At 41.1% G+C, this 21882-nt stretch overlaps 1 protein-coding gene across 1 annotated transcript in view; it reads right to left on the bottom strand.

Moving 5' to 3' along the window:
• LAMA1 (laminin subunit alpha 1) overlaps positions 1–21343 on the bottom strand; it is a gene marked incomplete at both ends in the record, with an annotated part of 115440 nt that extends 94097 nt beyond the window's left edge. The window contains one exon of the mRNA XM_080611385.1: positions 21265–21343. Coding sequence (XP_080467511.1) covers positions 21265–21343 — 79 coding nt within the window. The remainder of the gene's footprint in view (positions 1–21264) is intronic.
• Positions 21344–21882: the final 539 nt, after the last annotated feature.

Below are 21882 nucleotides of genomic sequence, written 5' to 3'. Positions count from 1 at the left end.
GGACAGCTTTTCGGCAACACTGTTACCAGTTTCCAGTCTTCTGTCCTGAGCTAAAAACTTTTATTTCTTGCATGTTTATGGTATAACAGAGATAATCCATTTTCACTCAGAAGCAACTCCAAAAAACAGAAACTACAGTGGGAAAAAAGAGTCCTGTCTTTAGAGATTAAACACAATGGGCTGAAATCAAAGCTACAGCCTTGGTATGGCATATTAACAGCGCTGCAAGAATTGCTACTGTTGCAAATTGTGAAGTATTTTCTGTTGAAAGGAATACTGTGGGAAAAAAATCCACTCATATTTGTGAAAATATATGCCTTTTCACTACTAAAGCTATATGAATTATTTTGCTTCATTAATCTAAAACATTCATCAAATAAGATTCTATTATCAACTTTTTTCTTTTCTTAAAAAGTCTCTGAACATAGAGGGTTCATCTCAACAGCTCAACTAGATGTTTATCTCAACAAGGCAACATTAAATATTCCCTTCAATTGTCTCTGCCCAGTAATTGCATTACACTGGAAATCCTGGAGAAAAGTTTTAGTGCTATTTAAACCTTGGCTTCAGCTATTGAAAATGTGGATAAATACTAACCCTCTGCACCAGAGTATGAATAACCGTGTGTTTTCAATTGTGCTGTACTCAAAACTTAACCTAAAGGAGATGGAGGGTTTTTTTGTTGGTTTGTTTTTTTTTTTTTATTTTGAATTAATTTCCAGGCCTGGTCAGATGCCTTGTTCTCATTATATCCAAATCTGATTCAGATGAGGATGCTGAAGACATCCTATTGGCCACTTTGGTGAGGCTCTTCTGCCAGTAACATGCTTTCTGCACAGTCTTCTTTCATCTCATGCAGTATGGGCGCACTATTGCTGCCAGACCTAAAGCTGAAAGCAAAGTAGAAATGCTGCCCTCCGTTTTTCCAATGGACAATAAAGCTCAGTGCTTGAACAAGGTATCCTTTTTTTAGATTACTCTTTAATGATATAAAAATCTTCCTTATTCAATATTCACTACTCTTCATGCAGGGGTCTATCAGCTAGTCTTCAGAGCTACCCATTACTTCCCAGGTCATTCATTACCCTCACTGATGTTACACAGCAGCCCTGCCATTTCTTTCCAGAGTCATTTGTTACAGTGACATAATTTGCCTACAATAACCTTCAGTCAACAGACTTGTGCCAAAGGAACAGCAAAGCTCTGAAGAAAAAGTGCTGATGACAAGTGCTGTGCTGGCCAAGCTTCATTCCAAAACCCGAAGCTCAAGTCACCGTAGCGTTCACCCTGGACTCAGCCCTTTTGTCTGCTCAACATCAAGGATCTCACTGACTTCTAATATATTTGTCAACTGAAAATGAAGTGAATAAGTGTATGGTAACATTAAGGTCTCATGATGAGTTTTCTGGGTACCACAGAAATAAGAAGAATGAACACTTCAACCCATCTGAGCTGCACAGGAGTTTTGCCCCAGGATCCAAATAAAAACAACAGGCGCTGGATATGCTTTTTATGGTCCCCTAAAGGAAGAAGACAAACCTCAGTTTGCTTTCACTTTGGAGGGGATGCAGTATCCCTTTAACCAACTCCTGCAGGGTATAAACACTCACCCACTACTGCCCACAATGCTAAGCGCCTCAATACTGTGGAGGTGCCAGCAGGTATCCACGTATATCAATATATACATGATATCCTAACTGGGGGAGACAAGAGGGATGTGGACCTGCTTGAGCGAGTCCAGAGGAGGGTCATAAAGGTGATCAGAAGGCTGGAGCATCTCTCCTATAAAGACAGGCTGGAGAAGAGAGGGATCAGGGGAAACCTTATAGCAGCATTCCAGTACCTAAGTGGGGCCTACAAGAAATCTGGAGAGGGACTTTTTGCAAGGGCACATACAAATAGGACAAGGGGAAATAGTTTCAGACTGAAAGAGGGGAGATTTAGATCAGACATTAGGAAGAAATTCTTTGAGCGCAATGAGACACTGGAACAGGTTGCTCAAAGAAGCTGTGGATGCCTCATCCCTGGCAGTGTTGAAGGCCAGCGACAGGGCTTTGAGCAACCTGGTCTAGTGGTAGATGTCCCTGGGGGTTGGAACTAGGTGATGTTTAAGGTCCCTTTCAATTCTAAACTCTATGATCCTAGCTGATTATATTCACTTTAATTCGATTCTCTTCAATGCAATCATATTTTAAGGCAATCTGCAAAGGTGAAGCCATTGATTTCAGGGGACAATGAGATTAGCACAGGAGCTGATTTATTAAGAAACAATAGTTATGTGGAAAAGACAAATGAATTGTATCTTTAAACAATATTGATCCTATTCAGTCTTTTAAGAAAATCTGGGTACCCAGAATTGTGAAGAGCTCTTAGATGCTCCTCTGCCAGCCTCCCTTCCCCTCACCCCCAAAATAAAATAATAATAATAATAATAATAGTAATAATAATAATAATAACAGAGACTAATAAAACCATCTGGTAAAATATATTTTTATCTGTCCTGAAAAAAGTAGGTATGATTAAGATGAGCACAAAATCAGTCACTTAAATGAGCTGGTTACAGATAAACAGGTGACTGTAACCACACCCTGCTATAAGTGGTGACAGTGGCCATAACAGATATAAAACCAATAGAAAATACCACGTTTCATTAAACTGAAATTTTAGCACATGATTTGTGCATTCTTGAAGACATTGATGTGACTTTTACAGTTCGCCATCTAAAGTCAAACACATATGATTGATCAAATTTTATTTATCATACTTATTCCCACTAGAAAGGAAGGCAAGTGCTACACACAAAATCCTCACTGTTTCACTGCAGAGCTGTCAGGCTCCATTGTAACATTAGACAATCATATTTTTGAAATAGCCTTGAGAGATCTCTGTATGGCCTCTGTATGGATGCCAACAGATCCATATGGATTTGACAGAATTCAGTAGAAGACTTTTCAGCTTGCTAATCTAGTTCAGTTGACTATACCCTATTTGTTAAAATACCTTGCGGTCAGCTTTGCACATAAGTACTTGCTACTTCCTCTTTTCACCATCAAGCTCACCTTTGTTTGGGAATAACTGTTCAGCATTTTAGAAGAGGCTACAGTGGTCCTGAGAAAAGCTGGAAGAACTTTCAAATTCAACTCATTTACTTCTAACTGCTGCCCAGCTCTTTTCATTGTAAGGAAAACTCTCTAACTTAATTTTTTTCATGCTACTCAGCTACCCATTTTCCCCAAACCAGAGAACCACACACCACCCAATACTAGAAAACGAGTAGTGCATAGATGCTAATTTGACATTAAGAAAGAATAACAGATGAATCATGTGGCCTACACTTCTTTGGGAATTATTCTACCTGAAACCAGGGTCTGCAGAAGTCCTCCCAAGCTCCTTGTTGCAGATGTAAGTACCATCATCTTCCCTGGAGACTCAATTTAATTCTTTGTGGTTTTATAAATTTTGATTTTGTTACAGATACAGACTACCAAGCACCTCGGGAGTTTTTACAGAGAATTTTGAGGATTTGGAACATTTCCAAGCTTCCGGCAACTCCAATTGTGACCAATGCATATCTGTTGATACATTCTGGATATACGTGATTTACTGCACATGAGTAGATCAATTCCATAGTATTTGCACAGTGGATCTGACGTATCCTAGACGTGCACATTTCTTCTAGCTCAGCTAGCCTGCCCACATACAGAAGCATGAAAGCACTTCAAAGACATTAGACTCACTCTCAATGCTTAGACCACAGCACATACACATCGCTAATGGAAATATGGAAACCACATACAGTTGTGTGCCATTTGTCAAAGGCTTTTTAGACATATTTATTCCCTTCCTTCCCTTTAAAAAGTACTCTCAGGACCCTTGGCTGCATTCTGTATAGCTAGATCTGAATGAAATCCCAATTTCATCGCTGACTAATGTTTTTGGGTTTTTTTTTCACTCAGGAAATTAACATTTAACCAGTGTTCTGTTTCAGGTGGAAAGAAAGTGGATTTGTGCATTTTGGAAAAATCCACACACTGCCTGTGTTTTTGACCATGCTTGACTGTATGGATTCTCACAATGTGACTAATATAGGGTAAAACTGTACTTCTTCACTTTTTACAGTGCCACATGGAGAGAGAGTCACCAGAATAACAATCTTCTTAACAGAGGCAGAGCTGATTAAATTCATTTTGTTACAAACACAGTTGTACAAACAGAAGGGTACCTACAACTGTTCTGCTTTACATAGGCTTCCTTGTGTCAGGAAATATGTTCAATAAACTCAGTAAAGATGATAATACTTTTTGCTATCCTGATTAACACATTGAGGATGGAAAAACTTACGGGAAGGCCACATTTAAGACAGCTTCCCTTTGAATCCGGGTTTGCTAATCTGCCTGATACCACCTGAAGGCTGAATAAAGTAGGGTGGTGTTTGTCGAGGTTCTTTTTAAGAAATCAGAAGACAAAAACGATGAAGAATGAAGGCAAAAGATTATCTGAAGCAAGCAAAGAACTGAGTCCAGAAGATGACATATTTCCTGGACTGTTCATCAGTGTATGCAATGAAGACTCCCAACTAGACTTAAGGGCATTCAGCAAAGCAACAGCCTGATTTTTCCCCAAGTATTTTGCGTTTTCTGTGCTGAGCATAATAAAGCAGTAATCTGCAAGTGAACAAAGTAGATGTGACTTAAAAACCATAAAGAGCTGATGTGTGTAGTAACAATAAGCTTTTTGTGTAATGTCTCGGAACACAGAAATACTTGAAGGGGTCTGCTCTCATTTGCAAGTTAGCATTTTTAAAAATGTTAAAGCAATCAGTGGTTCATAACAAGCAGGCAATGTTGAAGATTGCTCACAAGCAATAAATTCTCCATTTACTGAAAACATTTATAGAGGACACAGTGATAGTTGTTCAGAATAGTTTGTTGCACTTCTGGAAAATAAAGGGTAAGGACAAAATGTAATAGAATGTTCACAGAGTATTAGAATGTCTAAAGTATGTAATAGTATTTTACTGCAGAATTCGAGGTCACCTTTTTTTTATAACAATCTCAGACAGTTTTCAATACCACAGGTTTGGTTTAGTTTTTCTGTCTTATTCAAGTTTTGAATTAAGTGAGTTTACTAAATAAAAGCCCTGGAACTATCATAGAATCATAGAATCATAGAATAGTTAGGGTTGGAAAGGACCTTAAGATCATCTAGTTCCAACCCCCCTCCCATGGGCAGCGACACTCCACACTAAACCATGTCACCTAAGGCGCTGTCCAACCTGGCCTTGAACACCGCCAAGGATGGAGCATTCACAACCTCCCTGGGCAACCCATTCCAGTGCCTCACCACCCTAGCAGTAAAGAATTTCTTCCTTAGATCCAATCTAAACTTTCGCTGTTTAAGTTTGAACCCGTTACCCCTTGTCCTGTCACTACAGTCCCTGATGAATCCAGCATCCTTGTAGGCCCCCTTCAGATACTGGAAGGCTGCTATGAGGTCTCCATGCAGCCTTCTCTCCTCCAGGCTGAACAGCCCCAACTTTCTCAGCCTGTTTTCATACGGGAGGTGCTCCAGTCCCCTGATCATCCTCGTGGCCCTCCTCTGGACTTGCTCCAACTGCTCCATGTCCTTTTTATGTTGAGGACACCAGAACTGCACACAATACTCCAAGTGAGGTCTCACGAGAGCAGAGTAGAGGGGCAGGATCACCTCCTTCGACCTGCTGGTCACGCTCCTCTTGATGCAGCCCAGGATACAGTTGGCTTTCTGGGCTGCGAGCACACGCTGCCGGCTCATGTTCATTTTCTCATCGACCAACACCCCCAAGTCCTTCTCTGCAGGGCTGCTCTGAATCTCTTCTCTGCCCAACCTGTAGCCGTGCCTGGGATTGCTCCAACCCAGGTGTAGGACCTTGCACTTGGCATGGTTAAACTTCATAAGGTTGGCATCAGCCCATCTCACAAGCGTGTCGAGGTCCCTCTGGATGGCATCCCTTCCTCCGGCGTATCAACCGAACCACACAGCGTGGTGTCATCGGCAAACTTGCTGAGGGCACACTCAATCCCACTGTCCATGTCACCGACAAAGATGTTGAACAAGACCAGTCCCAACACTGATCCCTGAGGGACACCACTCGTTACCGGTCTCCAGCCGGACATTGAGCCGTTGACCACAACTCTTTGCGTGCGGCCATCCAGCCAGTTCTTTATCCACCCATCAAATTGATGTCTCTCCAATTTAGAGACAAGGATGTCATGTGGGACAGTGTCGAATGCTTTGCACAAATCCAGGTAGATGACGTCAACTGCTCTGCCCGTCCATCAGCTTCGTAGCCCCATCATAGAAGGCCACCAAATTGGTCAGGCAGGATTGGGTTCAGATTCCTTGCCTGCTCAATTGATTTACCTTCATTATATTCTGCTAGCAAATGTCCCTTAATGTCCCCTTAACCTTTTCTATATACTTTCATCAGAATCCTATCCTGTAATCATAATGAAAAATCCAGGCTGATTTCCTAAAACAAAAGGGCTGAAATCGCTAACTTCTAATTGCAGGGATTAAGGCACTTATTCCTGGTTCTTAGTCACCAAGAAATCTGGGGTGTAACATTCAACATGCCTTATAATCCATTTTGTGAAAAGCTTGCCTAAAAACATGCATTAGCTGCAGCATTGATGCATTTGAAAAGCTGAAAGCTTCACTACAACTTAGACAATAGGCTTAGGTAGAAAGGCACTTCTTAGAAGTTAATTCAAAAACTGATCACTTGTTTTCCTGTAGCCCTGTGGAGAGGAGAATTTCTGCTAGCACAATATAAAGTTTACAGGAGCTAACTAAGGGGTATAGTTTTATTAGCAGAATCCCTGTGAACTTTAATTTACTATGTTTAGATCAAACCACTTCAGATTAAAATGAAACCTCACCACCATGATACACCAGTATCTTCTCCTAAAACCTGCTAACTATTTCTTCTGATACTGTAGAGCAAAACTGATTAATCAGTCAATCATAAAAACACTAGCTGGGGAAGATTACACTTATTTAATTCGAACAGTTTCCCATATAAGAACATACTAAGTTTGCCTGCTCTCAAGCGCTTTCAATGAGGGTTATTCCTCAACATCCCTGACAAGTCTACTCTGATGTTTAATCACTTAAAGTTACAACTTTTTTAGTTCTCTTTGCTGCACGCATGATCTTTCATTATCTTGATTACAGCTTTTGATTACCTGAAAGGCTGTTATCACACACCCTTTTCTCTTTTCCAGACTAAGTAAATAATCCTTTCAATCTTTACACAGTCGATTTTTTAAATCTCTCATCCTTCTGAACTCTTGGCAGTTTGCATCTCTCCAACAGTGCGGCTCTTCAGACCTCATCAGCACCAACTGGAGTAGACTAATTTCTTAAATTCTTGTCAGTTTTGTTAACACATCTGAGAATAAGTTTTGCTTGCTTTTTGAGGTCCTACAGTTCAGTTTGCCTTGCATACCAACGTAAATAAAACATCCTTTTCAGCCTCCTATCTATCAGCCTTCTTCTCTTTCAGTCATGAAAGGGAAGCATATGCCACATCAGGCCCTGAGATGAGCTCAGGTTGTCTGTAAAACAGATTACTGTGCAGCCATTTGCTGAACACTTATAAACACTTGCTTTCAGAACAATTTGCTGATTATTTTACAGCTCTGATTCTGCCAAACTTTTGGAAATCATACTTAAATAATCCAACTGGAGACCAGAAGAAAGAGCAACGAAAAAATCCATTACAGCAGTCAGTGTGACCCAAAATATTCTGCTTGAACCCTGCAAGCTGTTAGAGCACAAACAAGCTTGAGAAAACCAAACCCTTCCCCTTTCTCCATCCAAATGGCAAAGGGTTTCTCTGCCAAACATTTTCTGCTGTTGCTTATGTGCATTCAGCATTATTAATGAGAGCTTTGACGGTGACAGGGTACTGCAGCAACAGGCATTTCCCTACTGTGGTTTGCTTGGGTGAGGTGATGTGCTAATTATACATTCAGTACTCAGAAATGTATTGGAAAGAAGTATAACACTGCAAATAAATAACATTCTGTTAAATTCAGACACCATACACAGAAGGCAAAAGTTTGCTCACTCAGTAATGAGCATCAGCTGTACTATTCTCCCCCCCTAGTTTCCTCCATGTAGTTTGTGAGGGTTAAAGAGAAAAGTCTGGTATAACTTGCATGACTTCTTGAAAGTTTCAAACACTAGCATACAGCCAGGTTGCTAGCCAGAATGTAGCAGAGAATTTGAGCAAGGCAAAATGTTTTTTCCAGAAAAGGGACAGAAAAACTGAACCCTAATAGGATTTCAAACTTCAGAGTGTAAGGAGCAGAATGCTAAATGTAAAAGGCAATGGAAAAGTAATCGAGGAAAACATTACAAAACTAAGGGAGGAAAGCATTACATGTCAAGTTAGACTTAATTGCAAAATGCTAAGTTTCCCAATATGCAGTACTGGAAAGATAGAGAGTTAAAATTAGGGAATTCTCAAACTCACTGAAAAATGTCTACAAAAAAAAACCCCAGATTAAATATTTAGCAAGAAAATAAGGTCAAACAATACATCTGTACAAGAAACTGAAGCTTGGCCACCTCTGTCAGTTACATAGTAACTAACATTTTCTTACACAAAATACTAAGGTTTTTAATACCACTAGTTTAGATACTAGTTAAATACTAGTTTAGACTGACTACTAATACAAAATCTAATCCTTTAGATCATGAAGCTAAGTGTTAATAAGTTAACTAATGCAAACTTTACAATGTCCTACCTTCTCAGGCCCTCTCATACTCAGAGCTTGCAAATGTAGAACATATATAGACTATTTCACAACACATGTACTCCAATTGGAAGTAGAGAGGATAAGGATGCAAAGACAAGGGTCAATGTGCAAATGTTTAACACTGAAGGAGTTTGAGCAACTGGTTTTCAGTCCCATCCTGAGATTCCTACAAATGAGCTACCTTGTCTCCCAAAGGAGTGCACCTCACCCTTGACAGCCTTCAGTAGCATGTTTTAAAAGAACAGAAAAACATTGGTAAATACAATAGGTCTAATAGCTCACATTACAGCTCTGAATGTGGTTTCTAGTAGTATGGCTCAGACCTTCACAAATTTCAGGGATCTGAGGCAAAAAAAAAATAAGTTACAGTTCTTAAGGATAAAGAATAAGAACATCAAAAAGTTTTATCAGAGCAATTTCTAATGCCTTCAATATTGGCAGTAACTCTCTGCTTTCTTTCGAACAGAACAACTAAGGAGTGGCTGGAAAAGAGAAGAAAACTAGCCTTCATGTTAGTTTTCAGCATCAGACAGTAAACTTTTTGATATAAAAGGTGGGTAATTTGGGAGCACTATCAAGCATTTTCAAAGCATAATCAATATTTCTTCCATCAAGTCATGTCTTGCAAGTACTGGTTTTCTGTATGGTGTTGGCCTGTTCAAGAATCTGCTTAGAAATTGTCACAGCATTTAAACCAAAGCAAAAGAGGCAAAAGTTGACAGATGGGCAGGCTGCCAGGGAACAACAAACCTGCTAGACCATGAAATTAGTTCTTTCTTGTTCACGCAAAGCTTTTTCCACACACTGAGGAATCTACATCACTGTGTTTGTTGTTTTGGGGGTTGTTATTTCTTTCAGCATTACACTAGCTTTTTTTCCTGAAGTCACCTTAATCCTGGGAAAAATTTTCACCCAAACCTGAAGTAAATACAAGCCACAGCTATTAAAATACTTAAGTGTCTTGTCAGCTTTGCTTACATGCAGCCTAAGACACCGTATTAGCTTAGATCAATGTGACAGTAGTACTGGCAGTGTGATTGGCATGTCAAAGACTAGGGACCTCAGTCATTTGTCATTCATATGCCCTAGTATCAACAAGACAGAATATTTCTGGTCTTTCTAATGTTGGATCTAAAGCAGCGTTTTTCCACCCCCCTACCTTTTACTATGACTACCTCAATAGATGCTCACCTTGCCCTTCGTTCCTATAACCTGTCTTCAAGATGAGGCAACAGTCTTCCTTGTAAATGGAAATCTTGTCTGTGTTTAATCCAAATTAAATTTGCATGCATAAATGTGAGCTTTAGGCTTCACACTGAATCATTTATTATAATAAATAGAAAGTTATGACCCAAGCGTGTATTAGCTCTTTCCTAATTCTGAATTTATATTTAGAATTAGTAAAGTCTAAGAGACCTGAGCTTGAGAAGAATTTTAAAGGTTTAGTGGTCCCAGTTACTTTTGTACTGTGACTCAGTATCACAACGAAACAAAATGTTACTACTTCTTTTCCCAGGTAAACATAAAGAACCCCTTGAGGCAGCTGGCTTCTTGTGATCATAAATGAAGTATTACAGTAAGAAGCTGCACTACAAAGGAACTCTGAAATGTATTTTGCACTTAGTTCATTTAAGGTTGTTATTCACCAGCCATATGTAAAAACAAAATTTATTTCACTTTTTTTTTTACTAGTGCATTCAATATGAATGCATTATCTTAATATTAGATTCATCTAATTCTTAGATGAAGTTAAACTTCAATTTAAAATAAGTGGAATTTTCACATTATTGAACAAAAGCTATTTCAAGTAGAAGAGTTTTCAGCGCTTCAGAACTACCAGCACTCCTGTTCTACAAGGACCTGTTTTTTTCAGACATGGAAGAAAAACGTTTTCATTCCAGCAGGCACAAAGCTATTACCCGGGCACATAAGATCTGTATCACTGCCAGATCTTCTTGGGTAGAAGGAAGCACATTTCCTCCAGCTTAAATGGAACTGAAAGGATTTGCAACTGTGAAGCACTGAAGGCATGCAAAACTTGATCATTCCCTTATCTCTACTGAGGAGACTCTGCAATCTCTGATTTAAATAGTTAATTGGGAAATAACTTCTGTAGGGTTTGCTTTGGGTTTGGGTTTTGTTTTTTTTCAGTTCTAACCAGCTGTTCAGTGTGCTGCAGAACACATTCTGCTTTTTGCAAAAAAAACCATATCCTGCTACATTTTTTTCCTAGGTATTTTAGTCCAAGCAACAAAGTAAAACTCTAAATCACAATGCCTTCTTTACTTACATCTGCTGGTCTCCAGGCACACAGGTTAACAAATGTACAGTGCACATACTATACTGCAACTGTTTTAAAAATATTAATAACAAGTCACCTGTTGCACATTTTCTATGTTTCAAACCCTCACCACATTCAAACCCTCATTTTATTATTTTTACAGTAAATGCCTTCATGAAAATCAAAGGCATTTGTGTCACACAGGATAAATCCTGGAAAAAGTGTGATTTTAAGGACACAAAAATAAAGAGGGGAAAATAACAACCAATATTGCAAACTTTTTATAAAGTTCTCTTCTGTACTGCCATCAGTGCTCGATAACTCAGCCAACCACATGGAATTTTAATCAAGGGTCCTGAAAGTATTTTGCCTTTGGCCTGAAAACAAGAATGATGCATTTCAACCCAAAGGGCAATTTTTATAGAAAAATCTAAAAGCCTGAAGACCACGACTGAGTGTTCAAGCAGTTCCATTTAAAATTCAGCAACGCTACACTGACGCTAAAAAAAGTTGCAAAGCATACTTTGGATCCTACCCTGAAACACACATTTTTGTTGATTACTGTGGGAAATGCAGTGATCATACAGGTAGGGCTGCAGATTGGGCGCCTTGTTTCTTGTTGTCCTTAAGAACAGAAAAGCTGAGGAAGACTGCTCAAGTTAGAGAGCAAATGTATCATCAGCTGGTGCTATGTGGTACACAGAAGTACTTCTTTGGGACAAATATCCTGACATCTTCCATGCCACTGCACCACTGAGAAGCCCCTTCTTGCCTTCTTTTCCTATCACTACAGCAGGATTTTCAGCTTACCAGAGATACCCAAACTTGGACTTGTCCACTGCCTCTATTAGCCATGGCAGCACAGCAATAGCAGATCCTTATACCAAGAACCCACAGTAAAAAGTTTGAGCAACCTGACATGTCCCTGGAGCTAAAGATCAGTGTGGCAACTCATATTAAGACACACACTGAATACAATTGTCCACTAGCAGTCATGCTTTGTACCTACTGTTTCATTGCTGCCTTCACACCATATACTATCACTCATCACATTGGAAAGATCTATTCTCCCTTAGTCATCACACAATTAATCTTGAAGCTCTCTGTCCTGCCACATACATCTCCTTCTCATTGTTTGCAAAGAGCAGCCGCCTCCACCTCACAGAAAACCTGTGCTGTACTCTGCAGAATCATTTCTTCAACTAGAAATGTCTTCATTACAGTATTATCAAAAATGCAAGCAACTAAGCTGTCCCTTGTGTAACCACTCAAGTAAAGAGTGGTCATTCATTTGACTCTAGTATTAGCGTCTGCTACAAGCCTTTAGCTATGATAAACTTGCTCTGTATGATGTTGGCAGACACACTGTAAACCTTCTTCAAGGAAGATAAATTGGGATAAGTCTTGCAAAGCCTTATTCCTGTAAGTTTTAGCTCAAAATTCTGCTTACTTCTAAAGACCATTTCAGTAACAAGCTCCCATTTTTACATTAGCAAAAAAAATTACGGCTCCTAAAATTCTGATCAACTTTTAGTGAGATTCATCATTAATAACCAAAATAACCCTTAAAAAATACTCAGGGTCGGTTGGTTTTGTTTTGGTTGGGTTGGTTGTTTTTACGTTAGATTTGCTTTCTATTTGTAAAAATGTTTTTCTTAGTTCTGCAAATGAGAACTACTACCCCATAAAAACAAATTGGATTAGTTGGGCAATTAAATAAGGCCCTTGCCAAACTAATGCACTAGTTAGCAACTACTGAAGGAATAAATGAACAATTGTTGGTAGATAAATTTAAATCTACAGCAATTCTCCCAAAGTGAGTGGAGTTTATTTGAGCCTTCATTTTCATCTCTTCAGGATATTTTAAAGGGTGTTTTCTAGTAGAAGTAATTGAGTACATATTTTAGAGGCTTTTCAACTTAAAGTAAATAAAAAGAATCCTAAAAATTTCAACAGCATGCATTTCACAACCCTAATTTAAACCAGGGTTTCCACAGATCCTGACAATTCAAAGGAATTTCACTTCAAGCTTCTGTTATCTAGCCCTTCTCAGCCAATAAAATAGAAAATCTAATTATCAGAGGCATTAGCACACACTTATAAGCCTATCTTGCTGTCCCCTCTTACAACAGTGCAAGATAGGACACAAAAGGCAGCACTGCAAAGGCAAGTGAAATAAATGAATGGTGTGGCATGGAGAATAACAAAACACATATTAGCTATTCATGCATTTGAATGAGAAAGTTCCTCTATGTTTGTAAGAGAAAACTAGACAAGGAAACACACTGGACTTCCTTTCGCAGTTTTATTAGTAGCGAAGCACCTTCAGGAGCTGGTTTTCTCACTTCTGTAAAGCAACAACCAGAAACAGGGAGGGCATAATCTGATTAATCAGCTTTTCAAGCACAAGCCTACTGCTGGTGCTAGACTCAAATCTATTCAATCACTGTCTAGATATGCCCTGATGGATCTGGAATAGCCCAGAGAAGTCAGCAGTGACTGGCCAGGAGGAGCACTAGCTTGACATCCTCCCAGGCATCCAGCCTGCCCACCACCTCATGCCATGGCTGCAGAGCTCATTCTGCTGGCGCACATGGATACAAAGTGAGGGACAACCTAGACCCTCCTCCAGGCCTCCCTGGAAGGGCAGCACTCAGCCAAAATCAAACTGCACTGGAAGCACCAGCCACTACTAGGTTTTCTCCTCTCTGTCTCACACAAGCATTTCTTTACACGCTTCTTTGATTAGATGAGTTTTGTGACAGAAGGCAAAATGCCAGTTCTGCCTTCAGAAAACTGAATAAACTATCAATATGAATCTAAGCAAGCACCAGTATGCATTTATGCTCAATGGTTGAATTCCAAGGTTTATTATGAATTGTGCCACTGATTTGTGAAGAGCTAGTAATCTGCTATTGAAAAGTTCTGCTTCATCAGATATACAAGAAAATAAAATCCGGTGGTCAAATCAAAGCTATAGAAATTGGTTTTGTGAACTGTCCTCTCAGCCTTTCAGCAAATAAAAGCTTATAGATATATGATAAAAAAAGCAGTGGACATGGGCCTATTTTTATGGTCATTTTGGAGCAAAACAGCAGTAAAAAATATAGGAAGAGCAAAGGGAAAAATAAAGTTTCCACTTTGGGAAGACCATTTCTTAAACAGCTTTTTAACCTTTATTCTCATGCGGGAATTAAGAGGGAGGCTGGATCTCACTGCACAATAAGTGAGCTCACAGAAAGGAATTACATTGTTTGCAAAACAACTTTCAAATCTGAAACTTTAACCTAAAAGAATTGGTTAGGGAATATCTCCGGTGGAGTTGGCACTGTATTAAACGACAGTTAAGAAAAAAAAAATCGTCAAAAGCTAACATTTTAAAGATGATAAAACAGAAAGGATTGCTGAAGGCTGAAATCTACTCTGCCTACACAAAAGCAGCAGTGAGATCTTCATGGTGTTGCCTGATAGGAAAAGCCCAGAAAAGACAAGACGAAACAACTCAGTCCGTCAATCTCCAGTAACTGCTGCTTTACACAGCCAGCAAGGTTGGACCACTTGTGGAAAGGGCAGAGGGTGGGACTGTCTGCCACGTATCCCACACCCTTCCAACTGCCTTCTGACCTCACATGCTCACAGTGATTTTCCAGGGAGACCTTAAAATAAAATTAATTAATTAATTAAATAAATAAAATCAAGTTTTGGGGTAAAATCAAAGAATCCTATAAGTCCATTTTGCTCTGCCAGGAACACAAGGGAAAACTCAGGAATGGTAACTGCTGTTTCATAATCAGGAGAGGAAGTCTAAATTATGTGCATTTACCTACCTTTGCAATAAGGATACTGAAGGCTTACACTTTGAAAGTATTTTTAGTCTTACACTTCTATGCTTTCTGATTTTTAGAGTGTTATTTATAGGTACTGTATCTACAAAATAAGTCATCTAGTTTTCCTGTAAAATTGTGATGTATACAGCTTTTAATACTCAAAAAAATGGGTATAAAATAATTACATCTCAGGGCAAAAGCAGTTTTTTTCCCCTCTAAAAAACACAGAATGACTGAGAAATCATTAAAGCCCTTAAATAGCAGAAGTAGCTAAAAAAGAATGAGCACAGCTATACCTAACCTTTTCCTCTGGCCCACAAGAAAATTAAGCACTTGCCTCAAATGTCAAAGTCAGAGAGAGCTGTACCTATATCCTAGTTCCCAGAGGCACTGTACACAGCCTCTGAGATATCATTCAAGTACCTAAAAACATATATAAATGAGAAGTTAGATTGATGTGCATATAAGGTTTATGCCAATTAACAAATCACAATTCCTGCAAGCTGACCTAACCAATCTCATCTTGCAAAACTTTCCCAATACACCATTCCTCTGTTTGGTCAGAAAGGGATACCTGAAGGACAGAAAAAATATATCTAGGAGAAGGCAGCAAACCCCACTTGAAGATCCTGTGTGAGACTGCTGTAAATACCAACAACTGATCAACACCCACTGATATTCCTGAATTTCCAGAGATGCATTTTCTAGGCCCTCAGGGAATGGAGAAAATATTTATGACAGACAATTTTTTGTTTTTATCTTAATCTTCAGTCTACTTAGAATGCTTTCATGGGATTTGTCTGTCACATACCTTTGTACTCTGAGAAAAGAAGAAATAGTCTGTGGCTTGCTGATGCTTTCTTTTAAAAAAGCAGGGAAAAAAAATCAAAGCAGCTTTTAAATATAGGACTTTCTAATCAAGGCCAAGCACAACGTTTTCCCCACAGAATGTCCAAGATGTTCTCTGTAGACCATCAGAAAAACTAAATTTCCTCCTTGTTCTTTATTCCTCTCTCCCATCCTTGTCCGACCCCAGTTAGCAAAGTGTGCACCTAGTTGAGATCCATTACCTTTTACATTACTCTTTTTACACTAGAGATTCCTTTTAATATGATTGAGCTCCATTTCTATTTAGTAAAAGTTTGAAAATATATTTGTGTTGCTTTCTATGAATTTAGGGAATCTTATCATTTTAACGCAATGGTACCCTCAAAGGCAGCATTCCTGGGGATGTGCAACGTGGCCTTGGAGGTGACTTCATAGACAGCTCATCTAAAATTGACTTCTGTAGAGTACTATGTAGAATGAAGTCCACTACACAAAGGCCTCAACAGCTAAAATGCATCAGAGAAAACATAAGCTCCAGAATTACATCTGTTCTTATACGAAGTTTTGCTGTGGTGTGCAAAGTTCTGTAGCCCAACAGAGAGGCAGATGATGCAGCTACATGCTCCCAGATCCAGCCAGGATCCCAGCAGGCACACACATAGTCACACACACATAATGCAACACATATATGCATATACATATGCCCAGTCACATAGATCAACAAAGACAGAACAGAAACACATGAACGCAACCATCAACAAGTCTCATCCTGTTCACTGCTCCTGCTGATCAGGATGAAAGAAAGAAGAAAACATATATTCATGTAAAGATATATATGCAATGTCGATTTCTTCAGTAGCCTGACTTGGACTCTCAGTCTGGCCAGTAACTGCCCCTTCTTAGATGCTAGGGTCTCTCTCATTGCTGACACCTGCACATGTAAAGCCCCTTGATGCCTGTAGCCCCACTCCAGCCACTGGTTCATAGACTTCCTCACACACAACACCATCACCTTATCACATCCAACACACCAAAACACACCCACTATGGATCCCTCTAGTTACTGACCAATATGTTCAGCCTGCTTTGCAGCTGGCCCTGGATCTGTCTCATCTCCAGTTGTCTGAGGCAGACACAAACATGCAGATGGGTCTCTTGGTTGGCTCCTAGATCCCGTGGTCTAGCCAGTAGTTGCCTTGGATCTCCTGTTCCCTCCAGTAGCTCATTTCTGTAGGCTCATTACTAGGTTGTCCCACCTTGTTCCTCTGCGCTCCTTTGTGTGTGTGGATATGGAAATTATCGCATAATCTAACAGGTTAAATAGAGCGTGGACAGTTAAATATCTTGTGGCTGTACTACTTAACCTGCATGAAGACACAAGGGGTGTATAGGTTCACTGTATCTGAGGTTTCTGACAGAGGGAAAAAGTGAGAACTTAAGCCAAGTAAACCATTCCGTCCAATTTTGCCAAAAATAAAAGGTTTTGGCTTACCACAATATTAAGTGATTCTGCCTCAGACTCCCATCATATTTTTAACTCCTGCCTCACTCTGCAGTTGCAAACAGCACTGCCTTGAAGTTTCCTACAAGTCTCAAGGTACTTCACGTTTCTGCTGCAGATTTCATGAAAAAAAATGGTATTTAAGACTGGTGGAAACAAGCTCTATTCAGGCCATTAGCATACACTAATCTGCAATATCGTAAAGTACCTATGGCATATTTTTTTTCATCTCATACAAAAAGCATTTAGGAATGCAAAATCCAGCTCATCTTGAAAGTGGAAGAAGACTTTCTTCAGAGTTTTATGGCCATCCAAATACACTCTGGGAGGTCCGACTCTTAGTTTTGGAAGTGTCAGAGGAAACCGTATCAATGTACAGAACACCCTTGACTGTATAAGGCTGTAGCAAGACAACCAAATCTACTTGCCTAGGCACATCACCTCAGAGGAACTAATTCGCCATCCTCCATTAGGCACTAAAAAGTCTTTCTCTACCAGGTGGGATGCACAGTCATCCTACTGAGTGGTGCCAGGCTTGACTGACCCAGTAAAAATACAGCAGACACGGGTACAATAAAAAAAGTTCTTATCCTGAATTCAGACATCTGATTGATTACTGCTTGCAGCAAGTAAACAAAAGAAAGTAAGGCCTGCAATTGGATTCTCCTTCCACCCTTTGAGTGCCCCAATAATCCAACTACAGCATCAGGTTTTTTTCTTGCCCATTCTCTGCACACATTAAACTTGCATTCTTGGCTGCACAGTAGCTCATTTTGGAGAGATTTCATACATGCTTCCTCCTCCCCTGCATTACCTGTTACACCAACTTGGTAGTATATTCAGAACTTGGAGATGTGGGCTCAAACTATCTCAAACTACGGAGATTAACCTAAATCTCCCACTTCCTGGGCAAGTGCTCCAACAATCTGATTTACATGCAAACCATATCACTTGTTTCATCAAAAAATGTGGCTGCTGACTATAAAGTCATAATTTGTGTATTAGTCATAGCCTAAGTGTATTTAAACTACCAAACCAGATTCTGTAAGCAAGGTAGGTTTGAAACCCAAATGATGAGAAGTGTGAGAAATGCATGTGTCCAGCTCTGCCCAGATGAAGCACCTGAGGCACCTTCCTGGGGCCATTCAATCCCCTCAGCATTAGCACTTAAAGACTATTGTTTCCAAACCTCCAGGCAGGAACAACTGAGCAGGCTACTACAGCATACCAGTTAACAAACAAGCTGAGATAAGTGCAGCTGAGGAAATATTTAGTCTAAAACTACAGCCTTGAAAGTTACCCTTACTACACATTTACAGTAGCAGGAAGTTTTTCTTAATTATAGAAAAATCACCTGACAGGGACAGAATCAAATTTATGAAATATAGGCAATAATGTGCAAAACCATTAACTGATTTCCCTTTCTACTTTGTAGGCCTGTATAACTGTTACCTCCAGTATAATTAAGAATGCATTCCAGCAGAGCAAAGCTGCACATAAGCCTCTGAAATGGCTATTTGCTTCTGAGGTTGTAAAATTACTCTCATCTAGATCCAAACCATAGTGATAAATGCTTCAGGAAAAGTTAGTAAGTGGAAACAAAAGACATTACTGAAAATACAAACTCAACTTTTCAACATGATAGGGACACTTTAACAAAATACCTGCAATTAAAGCATCAACTACATTTTACACATATGTAGCTATTAATCTTTAGGCTGTAAGAACCAACTATTAATCTTCAGAGCTGTTCAGTGCAGTAACTACTATTCTGCAATTCTCTTTCTTAGATTGGACTTCAGCACTTTCTAACAGACTCTTGCAACCATCATACACTTGTTTCCTTACGTAGTGACAGGGCAAAAAAATCCCAAGAAATGCTGGAAGCACTCTCCATGGTCGTGCCAAGACGCCTTTCCCCAAAACCTCTCCAATGTTCTCACAATGGCTCTGAGAAATCTTTCCAGCCTCACCACAAACTGTATTTTCATATCACCACAATGCTTACAAGTTTGAGCTTCAGTTGTTTACTTTCTTCGAAAGCAACAGGGCTATTCTAATCTGCATTGCATTCTTCACATTGTTTTAGGATCAGTTATCTTGAATTCTGGTCTTTGTAAGGCAATTATCCACCAGCAGGGTTTGATACTCACTGCTGCCTTGGATGATCTGTGCTCTCATGCTGAGAAAGAAAAAATTCTATCAACTTAATCAAATGGGAATAATGGTCTCCTGACCTGATCTTTCAACTCCAAAAAATGTAATTATGAATTTAAATAGCCCCAGGTTGGTGGCTTAGGAGCAATCAAAGATACTGGCATCTTCCATCACTAATATAAAAATATGCATTTTATCAAGATGCCTCTAACAATGTGATCTGCTATATAAAAGCTGGAATATCAGCACTAAACACTAAACTATTTGCAAAAGCTGCAGAAGATCACTGAATTTCTACAAAAAAGGTATGGACTCTTCTTAATTGTACTTGACCAGCTTTACGAAATTTCCTACCTCTTAAAGCTGAGTGCTAACATGCATATTCAAATATGAGTCAATAGTGAGTGAAAGTTATTTTGGTGTGCATAAGATGGTACCTTATAAAAAAAAAGTAAAAAGTAAGTTGTGCATCATTTTCTCTGGCTTTTCATTTGTTTCTAAGATTGAATTTTCATAACCAAGGTGTATGTATTTACTAGCTGAAATACACAGACTCTGCAATTTACTTGGGCTTGATTTTGTGTCCTTATCTGGACGATGATGGTTTGTACACACAATGATACTAATAAACACACTGCAGTGTGTAACCATCCAGATGCTAATCTCTTACAGTGTATCCATCTTGAACACCACAATTCACCATAAAGAAATCCATTCACGCATCTGCACAACATATGTCTTCCGACCATTTTCCACACTCTTTTTCTAAGAAAGAACAAATGCAGCTGGGGAGTAGTGTGCAGGGAGTAGGGATCAGCAGAAATTCTGATGTTGACTCCAGCAGAAGCTGAATCAAGCCAAAGGTAAAAGCATCTGGTGCCTACCAGCGCTTCCTCTCCTAACCGAGCGTACCGAAGTCAACTACTGTTGAGACAGGAACAGGGAGCGAACCGCTGTTGCTCCCTGCCTTCAGTCTCGGTAAGAAAATACAGGCTACTGCACTCTGAACAAAGAGGATGCCTCCGATGAAGTTATTCGCAAACTAAGACCTCGCCGCGGAGCGCTCCGGCATCCTGAAGGCAATGCACGGCCCAGCCCCACGTGCAAAAGAAGATAAAACTGTCGTGAATTATCGCCATCACATCCTCACGCTACCCCTGCCTCATGCTTGGAAAGTGATTTTGATCCTCTCACTCCTTCCAACAAAGCTTGATCTAGGTTACATTAGCGGCAGCGTGAGGTTCCCTTCGTGCCTGCGCGCCCCCTCCCTCCCCGGAGCGAGATCCCCGTGGCTGCGGCCCCGTCTCTCGCCAGGACAGGGACTGTGCTGGGGGGTTCGCCGGGTTGGGGCGCGCTGCTGTAGGCAACAGGTCCTACCGCCAGTCCCCCGCCCGGCCCCCGGGAGCAGGGCAGCGGTCGCGCCGCCGGGGCCGCCCCTTCCCCGGGTTCCTGCTGCCCCGCAGCGGCCCTCGGTTCCCACAAAGGGAGTGGGCGGCCCCGGAGGCGGCAGGGCGCAGTGGCCCCCGCCGCCAAGGGAGAAGAAAGGGCTCCAGGAAGGGGGGGAGGGCGGCTGCGAAGTGCAGAGATAGGGGGAAAGGAGGGATGAAGGAGGGGAAAGAGCGTGGCAGCGAGGCAGCCAGCACCGCCGGACCCAAGTCCGCCTCATCTCGTGGGTCTCCCCTGTCCGCACAGTACAGCCACCCGCACCGGCTCTGCCCACGACACGCCGCCAAGGCTCCTCCTGCCCCGCGGGGACGAAAACCTGCCTCGGGACTGCAGGCAAACTCCGCACGCACGGCACTGCACTGCATTGCACTGCACGGCACTAAGCACCCCGAGAGCCGCGCACTCCCGCCCGCTCACCTCGGGGCTGGCCCCCCGACACCCAGAGCAGTGAAGCCGCCGCCAGCACCGCCAGCAGCCGCCCGCCGCCGCTGCCCATCGTTATCGCTGCAGCCGGGAGAGACGCTGCCCGCCCCGCCGAGCGCGCCCGCCTTATAGCCTACCCGCCCGCCCCGCCCCGCGTCCGCACCGCCGGGACTCGGTCGCACACACACACACCCCTCGCACGCTTTACGCTTGGGGACCTCAGTCACACGTGTGCGTTCCCTCAAAACCGCCCGCGAAGCACCGGCGGCCCCGGCCGCTCGTTGCGGTAGATGCGCAGCGTGCGGCGAGTCCCGACTCCAGTGTCTTAAAACGTTCTGGAAAGGTGTAATTAATGAACTGAGACTTGTAAGGAAAGAGAGAGAGAAGGGAAAGGTGAGTGTCCGAAATAACAAGGTAAAAGTGCGTGGGGGGAGAAAGCGTTACTAAGATGATTCAACACGCAGCTTTCCTGTACGACTGATATTTTCATGTGCTTTAAAAACAATCCGCTGCTGAGGCTTTCCTTGGGCATTTGTCATCCCCAACTTTGAAACTTCATGGCCGTGCCGATGTTTTTCGAGCTTCCGCTCCACATAAACACAGCAAATCAGC

This window comes from Psittacula echo, assembly GCF_963264785.1.
Source record: "Psittacula echo genome assembly, chromosome: 2".
NCBI classification, from domain to species: Eukaryota; Metazoa; Chordata; class Aves; order Psittaciformes; family Psittacidae; genus Psittacula; species Psittacula echo.
This window is presented reverse-complemented; position numbering and strand designations above follow the sequence as displayed.